The 25,578-nt window shown below is 34.3% G+C and overlaps 1 protein-coding gene across 1 annotated transcript in view; it reads left to right on the forward strand.

Annotated features, from left to right (window-relative positions):
- LOC127850732 (axotactin-like) overlaps nucleotides 1-25,578 on the forward strand; it is a 133,147-nt gene that overhangs the window by 32,204 nt on the left and 75,365 nt on the right. Inside the window, exons 2-5 of the mRNA XM_052384013.1 lie at nucleotides 16,442-16,903; nucleotides 22,765-22,938; nucleotides 24,308-24,562; nucleotides 25,093-25,199. Of these exons, the coding sequence (XP_052239973.1) occupies nucleotides 16,543-16,903; nucleotides 22,765-22,938; nucleotides 24,308-24,562; nucleotides 25,093-25,199 (897 nt within the window). The 5' untranslated portion in view covers nucleotides 16,442-16,542. The remainder of the gene's footprint in view (nucleotides 1-16,441; nucleotides 16,904-22,764; nucleotides 22,939-24,307; nucleotides 24,563-25,092; nucleotides 25,200-25,578) is intronic.

Here is a 25,578-nt window from a genome sequence, read left to right on the forward strand (position 1 = left end):
TTTAGCTCACCTGAGCACAACCTGCTCATGGTGAGCTTTTGGGATCGCCCTTTGTCCGTCATCTGTCGTGCGTCCATCATGCGTCGTCAACATTTTACCTTGTGAACACTCTAGAGGCCACATTTCTTATCCGATCTTCATGAAACTTGGTCAGAACATTTGTCCTAAAGATACCTTGACTGAGTTCGAAACTGGGTCATGCTGGGTCAAAAACTAGGTCACTAGGTAAAAAAAAAGAAAAACCGTGTGAACACTGTAGAAGTCACATTTGATGCCCAATCTTCATGTAAATTTTGCCAAAATGTTTGTCTTAATGATATGTTGGTTTAGTTAAAAAATTGTTCCAGTCCGTTGAAAAACATTGCCACCAGGGGCGGGGCAGTATTCCTTATAGGGCTATAAAGAAACCTTGTGAACACTCTAGAAGTCACAATTTTTGCTCAATCATCATGAATCTTGGTCAAAACATTGGTTTTATTGATATCTTGGATGAATTCAAAAATGGTCCAGATTGGTGAAAAAACATGGCCACCAGGGGTCTGGGCAGTTTTCTCTACATGTATTCAGTGAAAACATTTGAACACTCTAGAAGTCACATTTTTGGTCCAATCTTCATGAAGTTTGGTCAGAACATTTGTTTCCTGGATACGACGGTTGAGTTTGAAAATGGTTCAGAGTGGTAAAAAAAAAATGGCTGCCAGGGGGGGGGTCTTTTTCCTTATATTTATATAGTAAAAAAGCTTGTGATTACTCTAGAAGTCACATTTTTTGCCTTATCATCATGAAATTTGGTCAAAACATTGGTTATGTGGATACCTCGGACGAGTTTGAAAATAGTCGTGAACATTTGAAAAGTATGGCCATAATAACAGAGGATTATTATGTTGATGATTGGTTGGGGATGAAGTGCAACAAATGTATTTTTGCCATCTGAAAACCCTTTATTAAATGATCTCAAAATTTTAAGTAGTAATATTGATTTCACAGAAAATTACTTAGGGGAGAAACAACTGTATATAACAGTTAGAGTCAGGCCCCAAATTCCTGTGTTGGCCACTTTTCACACATTTTGTTGCATGTATTTTATTTTGGCTTTGACAGTATTTCACACAATTCACCAGTCGCAAAATACGCAATCGCTCTGCCCACTAAGTTGTGTTTTCATAAAAGGCTTATTCCATAACTCCGACAGTCTTTATTTGTTGGACCATGTGGCCGCATTATAAACGAAATCTGATTGATTATTACGTGAGTTTGATTGACAGCTGTCGAGTGGTCAATTTACACAAGTTCCCAAGCAGTGTGGTAAACAATGTTTATGACAAATGTGTATGGCAATCATATTGCCCTTTATCTGAAAATTTCATAATCAATACCACAGTCCATTTAGCACAGAAAATGAACACAAGGTCTTTAACTTTAATCAAACATTATTTTTACCTCTGGCTCTGGTGAAAAAAAGTTCTGCAAATTACCTCAAATTACTATTCATGTTAATACCAAGTTTCACTGAGGTCCTTTATAAGCTGTCAATTTAATGACCTTATTTTATATATACCACTGTAAGTATATTACCATAATTTGACTGTGTAAAGCTCATTATTCAAACATCATAAATCCAAATGCAAGTTCTTTTAGGACAATAATTGTGAATAGGAATATGGCATAATGTACAAAATCCCTGAACATATTATTCACATTCTTAAAAAAGAAGAGTGAAAGAGTGAAAGAAAAACATATTATTTATTGATTGCTTAATAAGAATGTTAATTTTATATCCCTATCATATAACAAGTCAGAGTTTGGGAATTAAATGTTTATCTTCCTAAAATTTCACCATACTGGTAAACATTTTGTCTACTGAATGTAATAAGTCATAAAACTGACAGTTTTATACATTATTTTTTCCATTTTTGTGTTTATAAACAATTGACAACCATCAACTGTTTAAATTTTATTTCAACCTTTTTGGTAAAAATAATGCTTTTACCAAATTTTCCAAATTGACATGAGTGAATACATCACTGTTGTTCTCTGAATGTAATAAGACAGTAGTGTAACGGACATTTTGTAAAATTTTCAAGAGAAGCAAAAAGCTGTCTTATTAAAATAATTAACATTTTTCAGTATTATAATTATCTGATAAGTATAATAAAACAATTTAAACAAGAGGGCCATGGGCCCTAAGGCGCTCACCTGAGACCCAAAGGAACTAAACTATTCTGGGAAGGTGGAGTTCAAAATAATAAAAGTACTTCATACAGACGGGCGTACATTCTTAACTTGCGCTTTATAGTTCGATTATTTAGTGTAAAATCTTCAAAAGAGGACGAGTGCTGAGCAGGCAGGCAGTAGTACAGACTTCAGTGTGCTCTATTATTAAAATACGTTTTCACTGTTTTTCCATTCAGTTATTTAGAACAATGATACTCTGATTTTCAAGTAATACTGCATTTCACATATCATACATGACGTATGTCTGTATATAAAATTAATTAGAATAATGGTATTTCTGACTTTCACATAATGCTGTATTTCACATATCATCCATGTAGGCCTACATGACTTTTGTATATCAATCTGTATGTTATGATTTAAAATGAAATTTCATACTTCATTTAAGAGTTAATTATTCACATTTGTAAGTGTTGTTTGTAATCAATTCCTCTACGCTTCTACTCTTTATTTACAACCAATGCAAAACTAAAATGCATTTTAATTGTGAAATTAATTCTCAAATACAAGCTGCATTTATTATCATAAGTATCGCAAATAGTTGGTTTTAAGTACATTTTCTCTATCTCTTTAATTCTTGAACAAAGTATATCTGTGATATGATATGTGTAGATGTAGACACGATAGTTTTTTGTCAAAAAATGTTCAACAGTAAAGTTGGATAATATTTCAATCTATTTTTTATTGATCAATATAATTGAATTTTAACAACAGTTGTTGCCTAAGCTGTAAAGGATATTTTTACGTACATATCTTTACTTTTTCTTCTTCATATTCATAATATACACTGGGACTTTGTGATAGTAATAAGTTAAATAATAGCCATATTGAGAAAGTTCAATCAGGTATCACTGTACTTAAAGCTAAGAAATATGAAATATTACGCCCATAAAATTTATTTACATTGTATAAACCTTTCTTGGAAATATATAAGTACATAATTTTGCTATTTCAAGAGCTTGCTTCAATGTTGTAATCTGTTCTTTTTATACAGTCAGCATGTTGATTTTTATACGAAAAATAAATGAAAATAATAGCAATTGCTGTTCCATGCTGTTCATTGCAAAGGGCTGTAAACAAGGGGTTAGGCATCAAGCAACTGTCAGAGATAATGAGGTACCTGCTGTGGCTAATGGTTATTTCATTGGTCTGCAGTCATAATGTCAACTTATGAGGGAGATATTTTCTTTAAACTGTATCACGTTTTACAGTGATTCAATAGTGATTTTATCATAAAATTGCATTACATACCTTTTTTTCACAAATCATTCTGAAAGTAATTTTGCTGGAGACTTAACTTCATAGACAAAAATATCTTGATGATCTAATATATATGTTGTAGTTTTTTTTTGAATGCTTTGTATTTTTATAATTTTTAGTATAGCAGATGAAACAGAATAAATTATGTGTTGTTAGAGCTTACAAGAGAAATAATTCTGAACAACTTCCAGTCTGCTGCAGTATTTCTGCCTTGCTTGTAAATTCTGCATATTAATGCCCTACTAGTGCATACTGTTTGTTCTAGGCCTATGGCGGAGGTCATCATTACTGGCTGGAAAAGCAATCATGGTGGATAGGACCAATTTGCCAGTTATTTAACATTCTTGATGAGGGACATAAGCGCTTGTGCGAAAACTGGGATTAATCCCCTGCGAAATGTTGTTCTGCAGTTCATGAATAATTCGTGAACAGTTCATGAACTGTTCGTGAACTGAGTTCATGAATTGTTCATGAATAGTTTGCGAACAGAAAATGAGCCACGTCTGTGAAAAGTTCTTGAAATTTTAGTTCATGAACTGTTCATGAACACTAATGGCATGAAGTGTTCATGAAATATTATTGAAACCTAATGGCATGAAGTGTTCATGAACTATTCTTGAACCCGTGTGGCATGAAGTGTTCATGAACTATTCTTGAACCATTATGGCATGAAGTGTTCATGAACTATTCATGAACATCCATGGCATGAAGTGTTCTTGAACAGTTCATGAACAACATAATTCTTGAAAAATTCTTCAGGGTTTTGCTGTTCATGAACAGTTCATGAACATTTTCCTTCTATTTTTCAATGGCTCATTTTCTGTTCACGAACTGTAAGTGAATAGTTCATGAACCATAGTTCTTCAAGAGTTCATGAACTGAGGTGGCATGAAATGTTCATGAACTATTCATGAACAAGAATTTGTCAATTTATGCAAAGGTTATCATAAGTGTTACTAAAGCTCAACAAACAGGTCAGGGTAAGAAGAAACAAGTCTTGTATTAGCACTTAACATATTGATAGCAACATATAACAATAATTTAAATATAACACTAATAACTGAGATACAAGTGGTTTGATAATACTCTTTAAATTTCATAATACAACTTTGCACTATATGTTCATGAATAATTCATGTATTGAAAAGATTATGAATAGTCTCATTTTCAGTTCAAGAATCATTTACTAATCAATGGTTTCCCTGAAATGGTTACACTTACAGTGCCAAAGAACTTGAAATGGAACCAATGGCTGATCAGTTCAGCCGGTAATTTATTAAAGACTTACATTTTGAAATATAACATAAACCATGTGCCTTCCGTTTCAACTTCCTGTGCACACAATATTCTTTCTTTGTAAAAACAGCAATGCAATGTACATTGAGTTCTTGATATCATCTTAAACTGTTCTTGAAATAAGATGTCCTTAAAACGTTCTTAAACTTGTCTTTTAAGTCTTCCAAGAACAATGACAGATCCTTTTAAGAACATATTGGATTCTTAAAAAGTCCATCATACGTTCAAAAACATTGTGTAGACCTGTTTAAGAACATCAGAAGGAAACATGTTGTTCAAAAAAGTTCTTAAAGTGTTCAAGAATAGTTTAAGAATAATTCAAGAACATGAAAGGTCCTTAAAAAGTTATTGAAGTGTTCCTGAAGGCAGTTCTTGAACAGTTCTTTTACAAATGTTCTTAAAATTCTCTAGAACAGGTCAAGAACACTAACAGTGGTGAAAGTACTATGCATATTCATACTAACTTCACAGGTTTCACAAATCTACAAGATTTGTATGCTAGACATTTCAATATTACTTTCAAAAATATGTATGAAACATCTAGCACAAAGGAATTCATGAATTATTCATGATGGATCCTTAAAGTCTGTCTCAGAAAAGTCATTAGAAATACTTGTGCATGAAATGTTCATCACTAAGTATTTATGGTTAGATGAAGAACTGTTCATGAACTTTGAAATGTTCAACAATAATTCATAAACAGTTCATGAACATGTCCTAAGAACAGTTCATGTCCAAAAGTTCATGAACCAAGCTTAGGAACTTTTTCAGAACCGTTCATGAACAGTTCTTGATTGGCTTGAAGTGTTCATGAAATCATGAACAACATTTCGCCGGGGATGCATGTGCTTAAAGTGTCATCCCAAATTAGCTAGTGCAGTCTGCACACGCTAATCTATGTTTAAAGGAAGTCTCTGTAAAAAGAAAATCCTTTCTAGGCAGAAAGTGTCGTCCCTGATTTGCCTGTGTGGACTGCACAGGCTAATGTAGGGCAACGATACTCACATGCATTTAGTCTCATTTTCCCACATTACGGCATATATGTAGTACGACAATTTTTTTTAATGAATATTCATGATTGGTCAATCTGTTTCCACTGACTTTTACGATCAAGAGGACCCTGTTATCAATTACTGAACACATGGTCCACCATTATGCTTCCTACTGCCCAGTTCCTACAGATAGTTGGCAAACAAGACAACCCTGTTGAATAACTTTGTATAAAAGACATTTAGCCAATAACTGTTAATTTGCCTGCACAATGTAACAGCCAATCAATTCATTAGTCATGGGTTATAAACCACTAATTTATTGATTAATTGTATAGACTGCTTAGTTCCTTTGTAGCAGTAAGTTGCAGTTAATCAAAAATGCACATTGTTGTGATGGAGCTATTCATATAGGTGGCCACTTCTGTTATTGATTGCAAATATTTTCTGCCAAATGCAGCATCACACCAGACGTTTGCAACAAGCATGTTGAAATAGTGTTTTATATTATACTTTGTTTTGGAAAATATATTGTTATGACAGTAGTGTTTGTTTGAAGAAGTATCTTGTGTTATTATTGAGGTAAGAAAACATTATTGTGGCACATTAATTTATTACCTTAAAATGTGTTCAATTTATTTGTAGTTGTTAACTCTTTCAGTGCTCGAACCGAATTTTGAAGGCCTTTGCAAACAGTTTGGATCCAGATGAGACGCCACAAAACGTGGCGTCTCATCAGGAGCTAAACTGTTTGCTATTCTGACAGTATTCTTTGAAAAAAAATCGAAGCTAATGCTTATTTTACAAATTCAGCAGACGACAAATTTCCCAGCATGCAAATGGTTAAACAATGGAAGAGATGTACTTGGTCTTACATTTATTTATATTTTTTATGATGACATTTTAAGAAGCACATAACAAGGACTGATTCTTTGTGGATTAAAAAAAAATTATGTATTAATATATAAATATTTTTTATTTGTATAGGGCAGTTTATTAAACATGCTCTTCTTTGTGTACATTTCAAGTTAAGCAATATTTTTTAATTTGAATATATTACAATGTGTGAGGAAGACCAAATCAACCAAATTTTTTAAATTTAATCTGTATTCCTGTTTAGTGGCTTTATAAAAAAGGATTATATATTTTTTGCAAGGTAAATGTTGCATAAATATTGATTGCATGTCTCTCCATAAGACAAATGGTTAATTTAATAATTGATTTGTTAAATAATATAATGCAGCATTATTTCACCATAATGATATACAGTGTTTGCAATACTGTTTCTGCTGAATAGCTTGGGCAACATAATTTCAGATATTGATGAAATGTCATTGTTGTTTAATATTGAGACAGAAGAATGGACTTCAGGGCGATGTAGTAGGTTAAGAATTCATGTTAGCTGCCAAGAAAAACATGCAACTATTATAGCAGGAGGGCCTTCCTTATCATATCAAACTATTGTGGAAGGAATTATGAAGCATGGATGTCATTAGTTAAGAAAGAAGTTCCTATGAAAACAAGGTTTTGTGGCTGTTGTTTGCTTAATTTAGTGGTGAAATATTTAATGTTAGTGTTAATGTAACAGAATTGTTGGGCCAATGCCTATGCAAATGTTTTGACTGCATACCAGGAATAAATATAGAGGGCTGAAAATTTTGCGGCAGGCTGTAAAAATGTAATGTTTTCACAGTTGAGAATTTTCAAGTTTAAGATTTTTAGTAAAATGTTTCAGATCAATGGAGTGATGCCAAACAAAACACGAGCGGAAATACAAAAATGCAGTTATGTTATTGCTAAGGATCTGCTAAATTGGAGGGGTCATTTTCAAATTAGAAATGGTGATTTAAGGAATATAGAAAGATTTAGAACAGCTTTAGAGGTTTGTTTATTTGTTAATGTTTAAAAATGAATGGGTATAACTTTCATGTAAATGAACAGTGGCTTAATTCATTGAAGATGTTATCCAACCACTTGGTAATGTTTGATCTTGGCTGAATATCATATAAGTTGTATAAAGTTCATGAATGAAAAAATGTTTCTATAAAATGTGTCTATACTAAATAAAGATAATTTTAATTGAATAAAACAAGAAAACATGACAACAACTCATCTTCATGCGTTAACACAGGTTATGGTCATTCAAAGTTAGTTGTTCCCATGGCATGGTAGGTCTTGTGTTTGCCTTTGTTCAGGAGGTCTTGGGTGAAATCCTCATTGTTGGAGCAGTCTTTGGATCTCCTGAAAAGATAGAAAGCATAGATTCTTTCCATGAAATGGACTTGAGAGTGTTTCAATAAGCTTTAAAGGCTTTCAATGCGATGAAGCTTCAATAAATAGGTTTAAACTTAGGTTAGTTTCTTATTAATTATTAATAAACTTTGGGAGTGAAGTATTTGTTGCAAAAGGCAGACTGCCAGTGACCAGTGGTCAGTATGTCCACTGCTGTCTGTCTGCAGAGAGCTGAGCAGTCTATGATATACTGGAACAACACCTGTAAACCATAACTACCACTTAAAGGCCCATTAAAAGGTCAGCTTTGGTTGGGCCCTGCACTTTGAACTCAGCCGGTTCCTCATTATCTGCCAGGGTCCCTGGGGTCTAAGAATCCCTTAATTGACAGATGGAATTCCTTCAATCATTCTGTACATCATGTATGTGTGACTGTGACAGATTTAATGGCGCATAAAACTGTGAATTGTCAGTGGACAAGGGTCGGAACTGCTAAGAATATCACTGGAACCGATTTATTCTGACCAGACCCAAATTCTGTACCTAGTAGACTTAGAAGAAAAAGATAAATAAATGTGTTTCCCTGCAGTATGTTTGGATGTTTAACAGTCTGCTACTGTCTTGTTTCATATTTTTATGGAAGCACCCAGCCTGATTTGACATTCATAAATGCAGTGGAGGTGAGATGGTTATGTGTGATAATGAAAAATCCATTTGCATGTTTATTTGAGCCAGATTATCAAACCTATGGCCCATTATTTGGCTGGCTGGATTCAGACAAGAGGGGTTACTAACCCCTGCGAAAATTTGTTCTAGAGGTTCTGGAACTGTTCTAGAACATCAAGAACAGTTTTGGAATGTTCCATATTCACGTTCTAGAACTTATGTTCTGGAATTGTTCCAGAACAGTTTTCTAGAATAATTCCAGAACATTTGTGGAACAAGGCTTAGTTCTGAAACTGTCCCAATAATATACAAGAACATTTTTGGAACATTTCAAGGACGAAATAAGTTCAAGAAATTTCTAAAATGTTCTAAAATGTAGTTCTAGAACACATTTAGAAATCTTTAAGAACCAGTAAGTTCTACAAAAGTTATAATGGGGAATAATAACACATATAGAACAGGTCTAGAACCCAGGTCTATAATTGTTCTACAATTGTTCTAGATCTACATATTTGAAATTAACTAATTCAGACAATGATAATTTGACTTCAATTTCAAATCAGTAAGTTCTACAAAAGTTATAATGGGGAATAAGAGCACATATAGAACAGGTATAGAACCAAGGCCTACAATTGTTCTACAATTGTTCTACATATTTTAAATAAATATGTGTAACAGTGTGATATTACCTCCCTTTAAAATGTTCTTTCTTAGATTAATTATACTGATTGTTTATATATAATGTTGGTGTGAACATAAGTATACTTATTTTCTAATTGTGTAACTATTTGAAGTATATTGTTGTAGTTAAATAAAGTTTATATATTTTCTTATATAAACTTTATTTAATAATGGAAGTTAAGGTCAATCATTCCACCAGTTGGGCAAGGTAATCAGGTTATTCCTGATGAATAGTTCTCAGTAACAAGTTCTGAGGGGAACAATGTCCTAGAACTGTTCTAGAACATTTGTTCCAGACTTACTTGAAGCAAACCTTCGGAACTGTTCTAAAACATTTCTAGAATTGTGCTGGAACACACCTACTAGAACTGTTCTGTAATCATACTGAAAATCTACTAGAATTTTTTAGGAACAGTTGTTGAACATTAAATGAGAATAATTTCTAGAACAATTGTTCTAAAACAGTTCTAGAAATTTATACAAGAACAATTCTGGACTAGTTCTAGAACAATGGTTCAAGAATTGTTCCAGAACAAACCTTCAGATCTGTTTTAGAACTATTTGTTCTACAAATTTTTCTCATTTAACGTTCAACGACTGTTCTAAATCATTCTAGACCATTTTAAGGATGATTCCAGAACACTTCTAGTCATTTGTTTCAGTACAATTCTAGAAATTTTATAGAACAGTTCTAAAACGTTTTGCAGGGTCATGGACTCTTATGTTTCATATTTTATATTCTTAAAAGCTAAAATTGAAAGTGATTTATGAAATGGACAGTCCAGAATTCAAGTGGCTGTTGACTGATGATATTAAGAACACTGAAGATAATTAAATTAATATGAAATCCAGACACAATGTATATCATAAAAAACAAGTATAGACTGGTTACAACATTGAGGTTTCTACTTCTGCTGAACAAAAAAGGTTTAGGTTTATATAACATTAAAGCATGTGTTTTTTTGTTGTCAGCTTGTTTATTATGCTCCCCGAAAATTTTCGGTGGAGCATTTAGTTGCCAGTTTGTCCTTACTTCCTTCCAAATCCTTCCGTCACACTTTTCTTACAGTTTCTCATTGGGCCTTCAATATTATACCAATTTCTTACATATTTGGCATGTAGGTACTTTGCATGGACCTCTACCTTTTGATGAGGTTTGAGGTCACTGGGGTCAAGGTCACCGAGGTTAATAATAGATTTTTTTAATGTGGTAACACAATTAACACAGAGATTGACAAAGCGCATCATCGGGGAGCATCCATATGTTTCACTGATATTCTTGTATATCGCTGTCGCCAAGGCAGTTCAGTTTAATATGTGTGTAAGTGCATTCATCTGTCTGTCCCTCATCATGTGTAGACGGTGTCTCGCGTGTTGGACATAATCACTAGTGCCAAGGTCAACATAACTCAGAGGTCAAACCATATCACAGCTAGGTTGGACAGAACTTCATCATTGACACCAATTAATTTTATAATGACTTCATAACAATGTTTGCAATTTGCTTATCTCAATGCTCAATGCATAAACTTGTTCAGCACAGAATCTTTTATTTCGGATAAATTTACTCAATGCAGATGTCTAGTTGAACAGTAAATAGTATATCTCTATCAGTGCTGAAACCGAATTTTGAAGGCCTTTGCAAACAGTTTGGATCCAGATGAGATAGAACATGGTGTCTCATCAGGATTCAAACTGTTTGCTATTCTGATGCTATTCTTTGGAAAAAAAATCGAAGAAAATGCTAATTTTAGAAATTTAGTAGACAACATTTTAGCAGACGACAAATTTCCCAGCATGCAAAGGGTTAAGAACCTTGCTCTGGGACAAGGGGATAAAGGCATGTAAGTCAAGGGTCATCCTCGATAAGCTTGTACAGTTTGCATGTATTTAACCCTTTGCATGCTGGGAAATTTATCGTCTGCTAAAATGTCGTCTGCTGAATTTCTACAATTAGCATTTCTTTGATTAAAAAAAAAAAAAAATTACTATCAGAATAGCAAACAGTTTGGCGTCTCATCTGGATCCAAACTGTTTGCAAAGGCCTTCAAAATTCGGTTCCCACACTGAAAGAGTTAAGCCCCATTTTCCAAGAGCAAGGTTTACATATAACAAAGGTAAGGATGGTATTTTGGTAAGACTGCATGTGGATTTTATTAAGCACAGGCATGAAATGTTGAATTAAGTGCAAGTTGTTTTCCTTCCTGAACAACTGTAAATTCGTAAACAAAGCTTCTTTGATCTCTGAATGCCTAATTTTCTTTGATGTAGGAAAACAAGTGTTTCAAAAAACAATGTCTGCAGAAAGAATGTTGATTCCTGCTGAATGGCTGAAATAATGTTTAAATAGATGTCAAATATTGGTAACTACCTTTGTTTTAAGAGATGAAAATTGGGAAAAAATCATTCATTTTGTAGTGTCAATATTTAATGGAAGTGCGTAAGGAAACACTTAAGCTAATTATTTGTTTGGAATTAATTACAGTTTTAATGAGGCGTACAGAGCAGCCTCCCTGCTAAATCAAAATAGGGCACATTATTGCATCATTGAAAGATGAATGCAACATGCCCATGTTAAAACATTGCATGACATCTTTCTGGTGGAATACAATGTAAGATATCAGTTTATTGGGCATTACTATAATTTGCTAAATTTAAATAAAGAGATACATATTTTTTCCAACATTTTCTCATGTAATTGAAAGATGAATACAATTCATATTTTTCAAAATTGCTTTGCAAAGTGTTTGGTTGAATAAAAAATGAGCCACATCTTGGGAAAATGGGTCTTATTTCATATGCAGCCTGTGAAGCTGCAGTCCAGCCTGCATTTTAACCCTTTCACATTTAGTATTTTGATGCACTTGTAGTCCCTTAGATAGTTACATTTAATTCAAGACTTATCTTACTAGATTAATTTTAAGGCTTCATTTCCAACCCTTAGATACTGATGAGCAGCAAACAGCATAAAACCTGAACAGACTGCGAGTTACTCTCAGGCTGTTCTGGTTTTATGCTGTTTGCACATAGCCATTTTCACTTTGCTTCTGAGTGGGAAAGGGTTCAAGCAGTCCATAAATCCTTGCGTGGTCAGGACCTACCGTGTCCGTTTATGAGACCAGGAATCCTTGCGTTACGTTACAGAGGATGGCGTAGCTCCTGAGCAGACTGCACAGGCTGGTCTGGAGTTGCACAGGCTGGTCTGGAGTTGCACAGGCTGGTCTGGAGTTGCACTGGCTGGTCTGGAGTTGCACAGGCTGGTCTGGAGTTACACTGGCTGGTCTGGAGTTGCACTGGCTGGTCTGGAGTTGCACAGGCTGGTCTGGAGTTACACTGGCTGCATAAGACATAAGACCCATTTCTACATTACATGGGTCAAATATTTAGTTATCTTCAGCATTCAAAAATCATTCTTCTATATTCTTACAGCATTTATACATTGTCATAAAGCAGCGTGGAATTCAAGATGTGGACATGTTGTATTAAATATACGTAAGCTGAGCAAGTACAACAGGTTGGCACTCATGCACAGTTTGTAGAATCCTGTTTTTATCCTTTACAGTGTTATATATTTACATGTTGTCTGAAAAAAGTTTTTAATTGCTGTAACAACAAACTGTGCCTGGCAGAAAGTCTGACATTTATGTCCTGCTGCCTTATGTAAACAGTTAGGTAATTACCTATTACCTGGCTGCACTACAGGTATCTTTGTTGACAACACAGTTGAATGGAACCAGTGTAGCTTTAGTAATTTACTAGATAATCTTCTGTGGGAAATTCTGTCATTGAATAAACATATTTCTTGGCTTGTAATATATTCTATTTTAAGAGGTCTACATATCAATAATATTACTAACAACTAAGTAAGAAAGATGTGCTATGCATGTGCATTTGGATTAAAAGAATGTGTGTTTCAGATGGCATTATTTATCAGTAACCATTATTTGGTCTCAGTTCATAAATTATCTGAAAAATAAAGCATATTTAAACAAGAAATGTGTTAGTCAGAAACACAATGCCCCCTATTGCGCCGCTTTGAAATATAAAAAAATATTGACCTTTGACCTTGAAGGATGACCTTAACCTTGAACTTCCACCACTCAAAATGTGCAGCTTCATGAGAACACCGCTTCAATATTGCAAAAGTTATGGCCAACGTTAAATTATTTTTTTCGGACGGACGGACAGACTGACATACTGACGGACAGTTCAACTGCCAAATGCCACCCTACCGGGAGCATAAAAAATCTGTGAGTCTTTTCAAAGAAGAGCATATTTGATTTAAACTTCTTTAGTAAATCAATCATATTTTGAATTATAATGATTATTTAAAGTTGAAAGTTGAACTTGAACGTCATGGCCACATGTAGATCTTTTACTTTGAAAATGTATCTTGAAACTGTACAAACTGAAATGTTAAAAAGAATTAAATCTGCCCACAAACCTCTGTTTGGTCACATATTAAAGATGAAAAAATGAAAAATTCATTATGAAAAAAGATTTATTTATTACTTTCCTATAATAGGGCCTATCCTATGACTTTAATAGTCTCCTGCATAAAAAATGCCATATATTGATTGGTAATTGCCTTGATACTTCCGCCTGCCTTCCGGATGTGGTAAATTTTGTTCTTCATGTTTGATTCAAATAGTGGAAGTTTCCTTGGTGTTAGGGACACCTTTGGTGAAGCCATGAATGGTTTTGATTGATAAACATTTAATAATTATCTGGGGTTTACAGGGTGAGAGTTCATTATGCTCTTTGAAGTGAGTCAGCCTATTTGTGGACATGTGATTGATTATTATTGGACATGATCTGAGACAGTTTGATTAGTATTGCTTATAATTAAGCTGCTATATTACTTTAAGCATGCACAAAAGCCTGTTACAGGCTAAGGCACAAATGTTCTGAACTCATCAACAGCGTTTTTAATTAGGGATTAACTTTTATCCCACTTTTACAGCGAATTCGGTTGATTAAAGCCCCATTGATTAAATATCATCTATAATCAACGGCAGGAAATGCATGACGTCAATTTTTCGACGAAATGACGTCATAAATCCAGCGAAATTATCCAGTCAAATTAATTTTGTTTAAATAAAAAGGTTTACAAATAAAAAGTTGGATAAATAGAATAATAGATTAGTGTTGATTATAGATCAGGTTTATCATGCTCGGCATGAAAAAAACGAAAAAGCACTGGCCAAGGCTCGTGCTTTTTGTTTTCTAAGCCTCGCATGATAAACCTGATCTATAATCAACACTAACCTATTATTCTCTATTTATTTACATTGGTTTCCTTTATTTTTATTTTACTGGCATCCGTGTGCAGTTTTCATTAATGGAACAGAACTGTGTAGGTTTTAAAAAATCTGCTTCATCTTGTAAGCGTAATTTCATATTTTTCTCAACTTCAAGGGGAGATGATTCTGAACTTATTCTTACGTTGCTCATTTATGATAGGGGTTGAGTACTCATTGATATGAAAACACTGTAAAAGTTTTAATGTGTTTACGAACCCCTCCCCCACCCTCTCACACATATATTTCATGGGCATAATAAAAACAAAAAATGGTTACAATAAAACAGCATATTTATTTAAACTAAAATGTCTACATCAAAACAAAAAGTTAACATTGAACACAAATAAAATAATTTGATTCTACTGGGGCTCGCACCTTGGGCCTCTCACATGTGAAGCGAGCGTGTAACCACTACAATACGGAACCGCTTGAAAAATCACCTTCTCACTAAGATATTAATAAGTGACTGTAGTGTAACGGTTATTCTACCACGGCACGTGACTTGTTTTCTATATACAAAGAAGAAAAACTACTGTTGGTTATTACCCCGATATACCAACGGTTGTTTTAAGTGACGTCACTTTGATTGTCCGCGCACATTTTATGAATGAAGACGACGTCATTTGCTTGTAATTGTTGTGGTGACGTCACGTTTTCGCAGAAAAGTGGAGGACGTTCGGTTAATATAATTCTCACTTATAACCTTTAAATCGCGGATAACGTATTAATGAAATCGTGTTAGAATCGAAATAATCGATGGGTAACTGTTGGTTATTGCGATAACAACCAACTGTATGTTGTTCCGATGCTTGTTATCAAACCACTCGGGCTACGCCCTCGTGGTTTAATTCCTACGCATCGGAACTCCATACCGTTGGTTTTTACCGCAATAACCAACAGTTACCCGTCAATTATTTCTTAATCAATAAAGCAATAAACCGTGTAATTGCTGTTGTCTTGCAAAATTGAAGAAAATATGCGTTAACCAAAACTCGAACAGCAAAAGTCTGTGCTATTGTCAACACAAAATAAATATATTATGATTATGTTTTGTTTTTATACAAAACCAGAAAGTTTCACCGGTTCGCGTATTTGCCCAGTCCCTGTGATCTTTTATTATTGCCCAGTCCCTGTGATCAGTTATTTATTAAAAGAATTAGCTTTGCATTATTGGCAATAAATGTTGTAGTAAATGTAATGGACACAAATGCAGTACTTATTTACACTAATTTACACAAAAAATCACCACTATGCAAGATATTCTGACAACAAAAATATATACATTGATCCGTAAAATAACTTCTCCTCCCATAAGCGAAAAAAACACATATTACATACGAGTCGCCGCACTTCAGTGCGATGCCAATAATGAAATAATGACCCCATATACTTGATGTCTCTTACATATAACTGTCATTCCATTATTACGACACTTGGTTTGTCAGACAAAATTGCCGCTATAAAGCGGTTTCTTATTGGCTGATTAGTTTGTTTGATTCATATCAGCGGCGAGTGGTCAAATTGAGTTATTAACTTAAAACCATTCGATTAAAAAAAAAGAGCAATACATTTCTGTCTCCAAATATGATGTGATTGTTGGATTGAACAATCAAAAGGAAAATGAACAGCAAAACCTGTGAAAAGACATGTAATTATGTGATAATTCCATATCTGTGAAATCCATAGCTACGTGAGAATTTGTTATTATCTCTATTATCACAGGCAGAATTGACATACTTAAGCATGAGTATCATATACATGTGTTATTTGTCGTTTCAGGTGTCGCTGTGAATATTTCCAAGCAGTTGCCTGACCATTCTGTTTTGACTGAAAGCGATATGTGTTCATGTAGAGGATAGTAAAGGAAGCAAACAATAAAAATGGCGGAGGTTTGCGATGCAAATTTTCAACCCAGCGTGCGAATGTGTGTGTTGCTAGTCAGCGTGGTTGCCCTGGCAACCCAGACCCATTCTCAGGATGCTAAATCATGGACGTTCAATGTTCCGGGAGTGTCATTTTTGTCATTTTCACCTCAATACTCAAATACGCAAAATCAACGCATTTCATTGAATTTCAAGACCAGGAACCCTGCTGGGTTGTTGTTCTGCCATTATTTAAAGGACCTGGACAGTGTTGAACTTCAAAGGATCAACTACCATCTCTGCGGGGAATTGCAATATGGAGTGTTTGTGTTGACGTATAAACTTATGAAGTATTCTGACGGAATATCTCTTGGGCAAGGTAAGATTGCAATACTTCTCACACGAGTCTCGGTCTTGGAAAACTGGGCTTAATCCACACATGCTAATCAGGGACGACACTTTTCCACTTTAATAGAGTTTCTCTTTTGAATGAAAATCCAGTTGAGGTGGAAAGTATCTTCACTGATTGGCCTGTGAGGATGGCTCAGGTTTATCTGGGACAACACTTAACACTCATGGATTAACCCTTTGCATGCTGGGAAATTTGTCGTCTGCTAAAATGTTGTCTGCTGAATTTGTAAAATAAGCATTTTCTTCATTTTTTTTCAAAGAATACTATCAGAATAGCAAACAGATTGGATCCAGATGAGACGCCACGTTCTGTGGTGTCTCATCTGGATCCAAACTGTTTGCAAAGGCCTTTAAAATTCGGTTCCAGCACTGAAAGGGTTAAGCCCAGTTTTCCTAGAAGGTGGATATCATACTTGTGTTAGATAGGGCTGATTACTCATGACACACAGCATGCCTTACTGGATGGCAGTTTGATGACCATGGTTCCTTCATTCTCCTGTCACAGTCTGCAATCATTTTGTTGACACATGCCAGCCAAAACTCAAGTGCATTATATCTTACAAGGGATTGAAAAACACTTTGAATGAAAATTAATTATGATGCAAGATTTAGGTTATAATACTACCAATGACCTTAACAGTTAATACGTTCTAATGTTACTAATTTCCCATGTGTATTATATTGCCTTCAGTTTTATAATGAAGTGACATTGGTTACGTTATAAATTTAAAAATGTTACTTTCATTAATTCACGCTCCCATTGGGCTCATTATTTAGATAATTCCTTTTGCAAAATTATATTGTGAGACTCAAATGTAATTCTGTGAAATAAACATTATCCAGATATGTAGTATGCCACCAATCAAAATTGGTGGCCTCCCCCAAGATTTCTATATTATTATTCAACACAGCAAATTATTAATATTTTAAGGGTTGAAACTGAGGATTTTTTACAATGTATATGTATCAATTATGGTAATTTTCGTCTGTACTCCTGTAATTGTTAGCCCCCCCCCCCCCCCCACTGGGTAAACGGCGCTTAATGCATTTGTGTTAAGTGCGGTATCAGATCAGCCTGTGCAGACTTTATAGGCTTATTTGGGACGAGGCTTTATGTGCATACATGATTCATTGTTTTCTCAGAGCTCAAAGCGAGGCTCATTTGTCCCCCCAGTGTTTTTTTTCACCTATAGGGGAATGGTGGCGGGGCCCATCCAAAGGGGAAATGGCGTCGTTTTTTTAGGATAAGGGGTAAATTAAAAATTTACTCTTTTATATGTAATGATATTAATTATATGAATGTATGCATGAATGTAATACCGGGTATTCACAGCTGAATGTCTCTGTCCTATTTCTTAAATATATACCAATGATTTTTTCAACATTAGTTTCAGACACTGTTCAGCCTTCATGCACAGTCTTAGTTTTCCTTGCCATTTTGAGTCTAATGGGGATTTTTTAAATCGATAAAATGGAAAATGTGAGCATTTTTTATCAATAAAATGGACCAAATTGGAATGTTTTTATCAACGAATATTGACACAATATACCTAGATACATCAGGCCTTTCCCTAGTCATTTTGGAGAAAAAATGCAATTCATGTTAAATTAACTGATTTGGGAAAAACTTACTTAATATAACTCTTTATAATAATTCAAAATCATATTAATTATGGTTATATACTTTATTAGTTGTTTATGAAATAAATTTGAGATATATCAGGGCTCAACATTAACCGAAAAACCAACTTGCCCTACCGGGCCAGTACTTCCAGTACTTTTTTTAATTTTTGAACATTTAACAAAATGATTACAGCAATTAAAGTCTAAATTAAATGCTCTTTGTTCTTTTTTGCACTTTTCCGGGCGGACAACTAGATTATAAAATAACTTGCCCAGACCCAACTTTTATTTGCTAGGGGCAATAGGACAACCATAAATGTTGAGCCCTGTATATTTATCATAAGACAGTTATTTACAATTTTTTTTTTTTTTTTTTTTTACTTTTGGAGGGGATTTTTTCTACAAAGTGGGGGAAAAATATAAAAAATAATTCTATATTACATTTCAACGCTTAATTAATGTATTTAAAGTGATAAAGATAATAGAAAATCATTCATACAATAAGGGTTGAAACTGAGGATTTCTTTAATGTCAATAAGTATTTGTTAGTTTTTCTCCTGTACATACATATTTACCACTAAATTCAGGCCTGAGCACAATCCATGCACAATCCACAATATGTAGATAAACAACAGTCTACAACAAAAATGAACAGAATTCGGGTAATCATATTATTTGCGAGTATTAAGGTAATTGTCATTGACACATAGACACTGAGCCATTCCAAACAGCCAGTTGAAAGGCCTTTTACTGCACAGTAATAGGGTGGTTACTGGTTTTATTCCAGCAATTTGTGAGAAAATTGCCTGTTTTGTTTCAAAGTATGCCAGTTAAGTGTTTGATATTATTTCTGAAAATGTTGAACTTGTTCTTTATTGGTTCGAAATGTCAATTTATGATTTATGAATGTGGATGTGTCTAAATTTGAAGCAAATAGGCACATACATTCTTTCTTTGTTTTTTTATTGAGCTTAAGTCAGCATGCTATTTGTATTTTAGCACATCCATTTGGGAAAAAGGGGCTTTATGCATGTGGTTATAGTGTTGTCCCAGATTAGCCTGCGCAGTCCTCATAGGCTTATAAGAGATGACACTTTCCTATTTTGAGGCATTTTTTGTTTAAAGGAAGTCTTTTTAAAGGATGACACCTAACGCATGTGCATTAAGACCAATTTTCTAGAACCAGAGGCTCAACAATGTTTAGAATGAGATTATATAGGTTTCCAACTCTCTGATATTGAATTTTTGTGTAACCAAAATTGGGATTTTGAATGTTTTTGTGTGTTTCTCCTATCCAATAACAGTTCACTGCCCAATCAGTCCTAAATTAGTCCTTCTACCTTCCTTTTTCATTCTTCACCCAGTAGTTGTTGGAAATACCAGCAACAATCAGAGTTCATCAATCCATGTTCACTCATTCAGTTGACTGGACATATTAAGTGTCATACCCAACACTTGATCAATCATGAAAGAAATGAAATTCTTTCTGAATAATAATAACATTATCATTCCCGCATGATTTGTCACTCAGTTATTTTAGCTCAGACTATGAGGCTAAAAGAACTGAACCACATCCTCCATCAGATGTGCATCATTCTCAATTCAGACTCAGTTATTTGTTGTGGATTGATTATTACAGACTCCTGACGCCGGAGAGTCATTTAGTATTCTACAGATTTCGATATGCTCATAAAATATTTGATGCATTTATTGATTGTCTTTGATAAACCTTTGATGTTTTCTTACCTGTAATATTTAATGAAATGAACTTTAGGCTGGTTGAGTGTAGGTGTTTATTTGTTTGAACAAGTTGATAATGGTTCATATTTTCAAATATCAATTGCATGATGGATTTTATTTAACATCCTTAACTCGCCTGCAAGTGCCATCATTAATGTGCCCTGATGACAATAAGGAAGTCAGCTAACTAAAGGCAAATCAGGGACCACACTTTCTGGATTGAGAAATGTCATCCTAATTTACACAAAAAATTCCATAAAATGGTGTCTTCCCAGATTAGGCTGTGCCGACTGCACGGGCTAATCTTAGAAGCAATTTTCTGCACATGCATTAAGCGTATTTTTCCTAGAAAAATTCCTACAAAATTATGATTTTACTGAATATTTTAAGCCAAAATCAACACTTTCATAGCCAACACAAAACCTGTATAGCTACTTTCGGTTTTTTTAAAACTACCAAAACATTTTGTTCAACTTAAATGAATTTATTCAATAAGGGTTATATATTATATATATATATATATATATATATATATATATATATATATATATATATATATATATATATATATATATATATATATATATATATATATATATATATATTCAAATAGAATAAAGAGCCATTCAAACAGAATAAAGAGCTTCAACAAATTCTATTTTACAACTGACAATAGTACAATGATCAGTTGTATTAACTGTCTCCATAGATCTATTAGATCTATTTATTCCATATTTATTTCAGATTAGAATTTCTGCTTAATTTGCTAGCGCTCATCAGGAAATCATCTCTGATAATTGCAAAATTCAAAATTGATGCCTAATTTCCTTATCCCTGATTTGAAAATGGAAATTACTTATACAGGTAAATCTGGTACTTTCATCTGACGATGAAAGGAAAATGGACACATTTATAATAATAATATTTGTTATGTGGATTCTGTCAATAACTCTAAAAGTACTTAAACTAGGTTGATGAAAGTTGGTATGTGGACAGAGGGCCATATGGGCAATAGGCAAGTCATGTCAGTTGTTTCTACTTACAAAACGTTGGGTTAAAGAAATAAGTGAAATTAGGAACTGACTCCTGCCCAAACTAAAAAAATTATTAAGCTTGATTGATAAAGTTCTTACACAAACAATCACACAGAAGGCGGATGTTTTGCCTGTTAAAAATCCAATCACAAATTCTTACTGTAAACTTTCGAGAACAATGCAGCCATGTCGGGGAATACAGTCAGTCTTTGAGAGGTTCTTGTTTAATTCAAGACACATATTATAACACAAATATTAATTTATCTGAGCTTGTATTGCAATTGTGACCTGGATTACATCATTGTTTTAACTCTTAATAGAAACAAGGACTTCTTAAAATGCTTCAATACTGTTTCTATGTAAAGGAACTTAGCCCTTTACCCCATAAGATGCGAAGTGAGTAACTCGCATTCTGTTCAGGTTTTATGCTGTTTGCTGCCCATCAGTATATAAGCCTTTAAAATGAAGCCTTTAAAACTTGAATCTAGTAAGAAAGGTTTTTAATTAAATGTTATTTGCTTTGCGACAGCAAAGGGACTAGAAAAACGACAAAATACGAATCTAAGTGGTAAAGGGTTCTATTATTTAATTGTTTTAATGTCCCCCACCACTATAGTGGGGGACATATTGTTTTTACCCTGTCTGTTGGTCTGTCGGTCTGTTGGTTTGGTAAAACTTTAACATTTGCCATAACTTTTGCAATATTGAAGATAGCAACTTCATATTTGGCATGCATATGTATCTCATGGAGCTGCACATATTGAGTGGTGGAAGGTCAAGGTCATCCTTCAAGGTCAAAGGTAAAAAAAAAAGTCAAAGCGGCACAGAAGGGGACATAGTGTTTCTGACAAACACATTTCTTGTTTTGGTCTTGCAGTCGATATGTCCCTTTAATATTTGTATGTGACAACAGTGATAAAGATGTTAACAGTGATGTAGCATAATGAGCAGTCATGGATTATTTGTGGTATTTAAATATGACTTTTTTGTGACAGAAGATATGTATTCAGTTATTGTATCTTGATTTACAGTTGATAATATTTTTTACAAGTGCAATCATTAAGTCTGATTTATTGTTGAATAATTGCAAAATAACATGCCTTTGATGTATTAAAGTAGTAACAAAATTTTGCAATCTTTAAACTGAAGAAACAGATTTGTGTCATTCAAACACTTCTTTCAGATACATTTAGTCAATATTTGTAAAAAATATTATATACAAGTCAGTATATCAACTTTAATAGGGAAATAATGTGATTATTGTTATCTTGAACATTTGTCCTGAAAACATGACCGTTTTATATCAGGAATGTATGATAGAAAAGATATTCAGTAATATTATTAGTATGAATATTTTTATGTTGGCAATAGAAAAATGTTGTTAAATGTCACCCATTTGGTCCCAATTGATTCTTGAATTTCTTGATTACAGCGCTACACAATGATCAGTGGCATTCTCTGGACATATTTCTGGATGTACGGACAGGGGAGTTGAATGTGACCCTGGACAGCGAGTCTAGAGTGACCTCCCTTAAAGCCTACACCCGACAGAACTTTACAAGTCAGCTGGACTGGACAAAACAGGGCTCTGTGCTCTACTTTGGAGGTAGGCTTAAGTAACATGGATCCATTACTTGAGTCTTGTGCTTGAAAACAGTGTTAAATGCATGTGCGTAAACAGTTGTCCCAGATTAGCCTGCACAGTTTACACAGGCTGATCAGGGATGTCTTAAACTTGATATTTGCTAAGAAGAAACTTGATTTTTGCTAAGAAGAGTTTTACCCTTTGCATGCTGGGAAATTTGTCGTCTGCTAAATTGTCGTCTGCTAGAGTTCTAAAATTAGCATTTTCTTCATTTTTTTTCAAAAAATACTATCAGAATAGCAAACAGTTTGGATCCTGATGATACGCCACGTTCTGTGGCGTCTCATCTGGATCCAAACTGTTTGCACAGGCCTTCAAAATTCGGTTCCCGCACTGAAAGGGTTAAACAAAATATGCCATAACAGCAGATAGTGTTGTTCCTGATTATCTTGTGCGGACTTCAAAGGCAAATCTGGGATAACACTTTACACATTTAAAGTCCCATTTTCTGAGAGCCCCGCTAATTTTGTTTTTCGGATGTATTTTGGTTTTTCAGTAAGTCTATCCATCTGAATTTTTGTTGGCATGGGTTTTTCATAAGCTTTTGGAGTAAACTATTTCCACATTCTTCAAGTGAATAAATTGAAACTTTAAATAAGTCGTCGCCATTAGATTTGCAAGACACTTCATTTTCTGTAATTCACACAATCCTGGTTTATTTGCCTTTGAAAATAACTGATAATGTTGTTCAGGCATATTAGTTACACTTGTGTCAATGTTATAGTTTAGTGATATTATTATTATTATTTTTATGCCCCCCAACCAACAGTTCTGGGGGTATATTAAAATCGCAATGTCTGTTAGTCCGTCCGTCCATCCAGATTAGTTTCTGCTCAATAAGTCAAGCAATTGTCATCAGATCTTCACCAAACTTCATGAAAATGTGTAAGGCAATAACATCTAAGTCAAGTTCTATAATCGGCCAAATTGACCCAGACACTCCTGAGTTGAGGCCCTTGAATCATCGTAAAAAATTTTTTTTTCTCTTTCCAGCTCAATAACTCGAGCAAATGTCATAGGATCTTTGTTAAACTTTATGAAAATGTGTATGGTCATAAGATCTAGGTCAGGTTTGATAACCAGCCAAATTGGCCAAGACACTCCTGAGTTACAGCCCTTGAATCAAAAACAGCTCTTGTTTTATTTGGTTTCATGAAAATAAGTTTAATTCTTCACAAAAAAATAGTAGTTTTGTCTTTTTGATGGCTGCATAACACCAACACAATTATTAAAATAGGTAAGTAAAAAGGGACTTTATACAAATGTAAGTTAAATGCATTGCAATGATTGATTGATATGTGTCGTCCTAAGTTTTTACCTCACTTCCCAGGCACAGACCCGGACACGTTATTCTCAGACGTGTTCCCTAATCTCATTGGCTGCATGTCCAACATCCAGTACCAATCAGCTGACAACAAGATGGTTGCTATTCCGGTGGCAATGAGGAGGGGCGTGGTTGAGGGGTGTGTCAACATGTGCACCAACAACCCATGTCATCATGGTGGGGCGTGCATCAACGGCTACAGCTCTGCCATATGTGACTGCTTTGGCTCAGACTACCAGGGAGAATTCTGCTCTGAGCTCGGTACACTGTCTCAAGAATATATGACATTTTTATGAATGTATGATAACCAAATGTGGAGTTCTTTAGATTTTCACAAATAACGTATGACTATTAGAAAAATGTCATTAGCTTAAGTTTTTGGGTTAGGTCAATTTTGCGTGTAGAGGGCTAAACTATACTGTTTCAGTTTGATGTGTTTTATGCCCTCAGATCGAAAGGTCGGGGGTATATTGTTTTGGGTCTGTCTGTGTGTCTGTCTGTCTGTCTCAAAACTTTAATCTTGGTTAAAGTTTTGCAATAATTTGTATTATTGAAGATAGCAACTTGATATTTGGCATGCATGTGTATCTCATGGGGCTGCACATTTTGAGTGGTGAAAGGTCAAGGTCATCCTTCAAGGTCAAAGGTCAAATATATGGCTTCAAAGCGGCACAATAGGGGGCATTGTGTTTCTGAAAAACACATCTCTTGTTTAATAATTCAGATACTAATAATATTAAATTGCTTACCACTCTTGTTTTTGGTGTGAACATTATCTACACCATTTGCAGGCCCTGCCACAGTCACCCTTCGAGGCTATGACTGGCTGACCTACACCTTACATCCATATGCCAAGAATGTTCTCACTGAGGCAACTAGACTAAGTCTGGAGTTCAAGGTTTGTATATGGTTGTATTGACCATTTCTGCCTTGAGTTCAAGGTTTGTATATGTTCCCCATAACCATTTCTGCCTTGAGTTCAAGGTTTGTATATGTTCCCCGTTTCTGCATTTAGTTCAAGGTTTGTATATGTTCCCCGTGACCATTTCTGCCTTGAGTTCAAGGTTTGTATATGGTGGTATTGACCATTTCTGCCTTGTTTAAGGTTTGTATGGTCGTTTTGCCTTAATTGAGTTCAAGGTTTAATTTGTGTTTGGTCGTATTGACCATTTCTTCCTTAAGTTTAAGGTTGGTGTTTGTTCGTATTGACCATTTCTGCCTTAAGTTCAAGGTTTGTGTATGGTCTTATTGACCATTTTTTTTCTGCCTTGAGTTTA

This window comes from Dreissena polymorpha, chromosome 11 (assembly GCF_020536995.1).
Source record: "Dreissena polymorpha isolate Duluth1 chromosome 11, UMN_Dpol_1.0, whole genome shotgun sequence".
Taxonomy (NCBI): Eukaryota; Metazoa; Mollusca; class Bivalvia; order Myida; family Dreissenidae; genus Dreissena; species Dreissena polymorpha.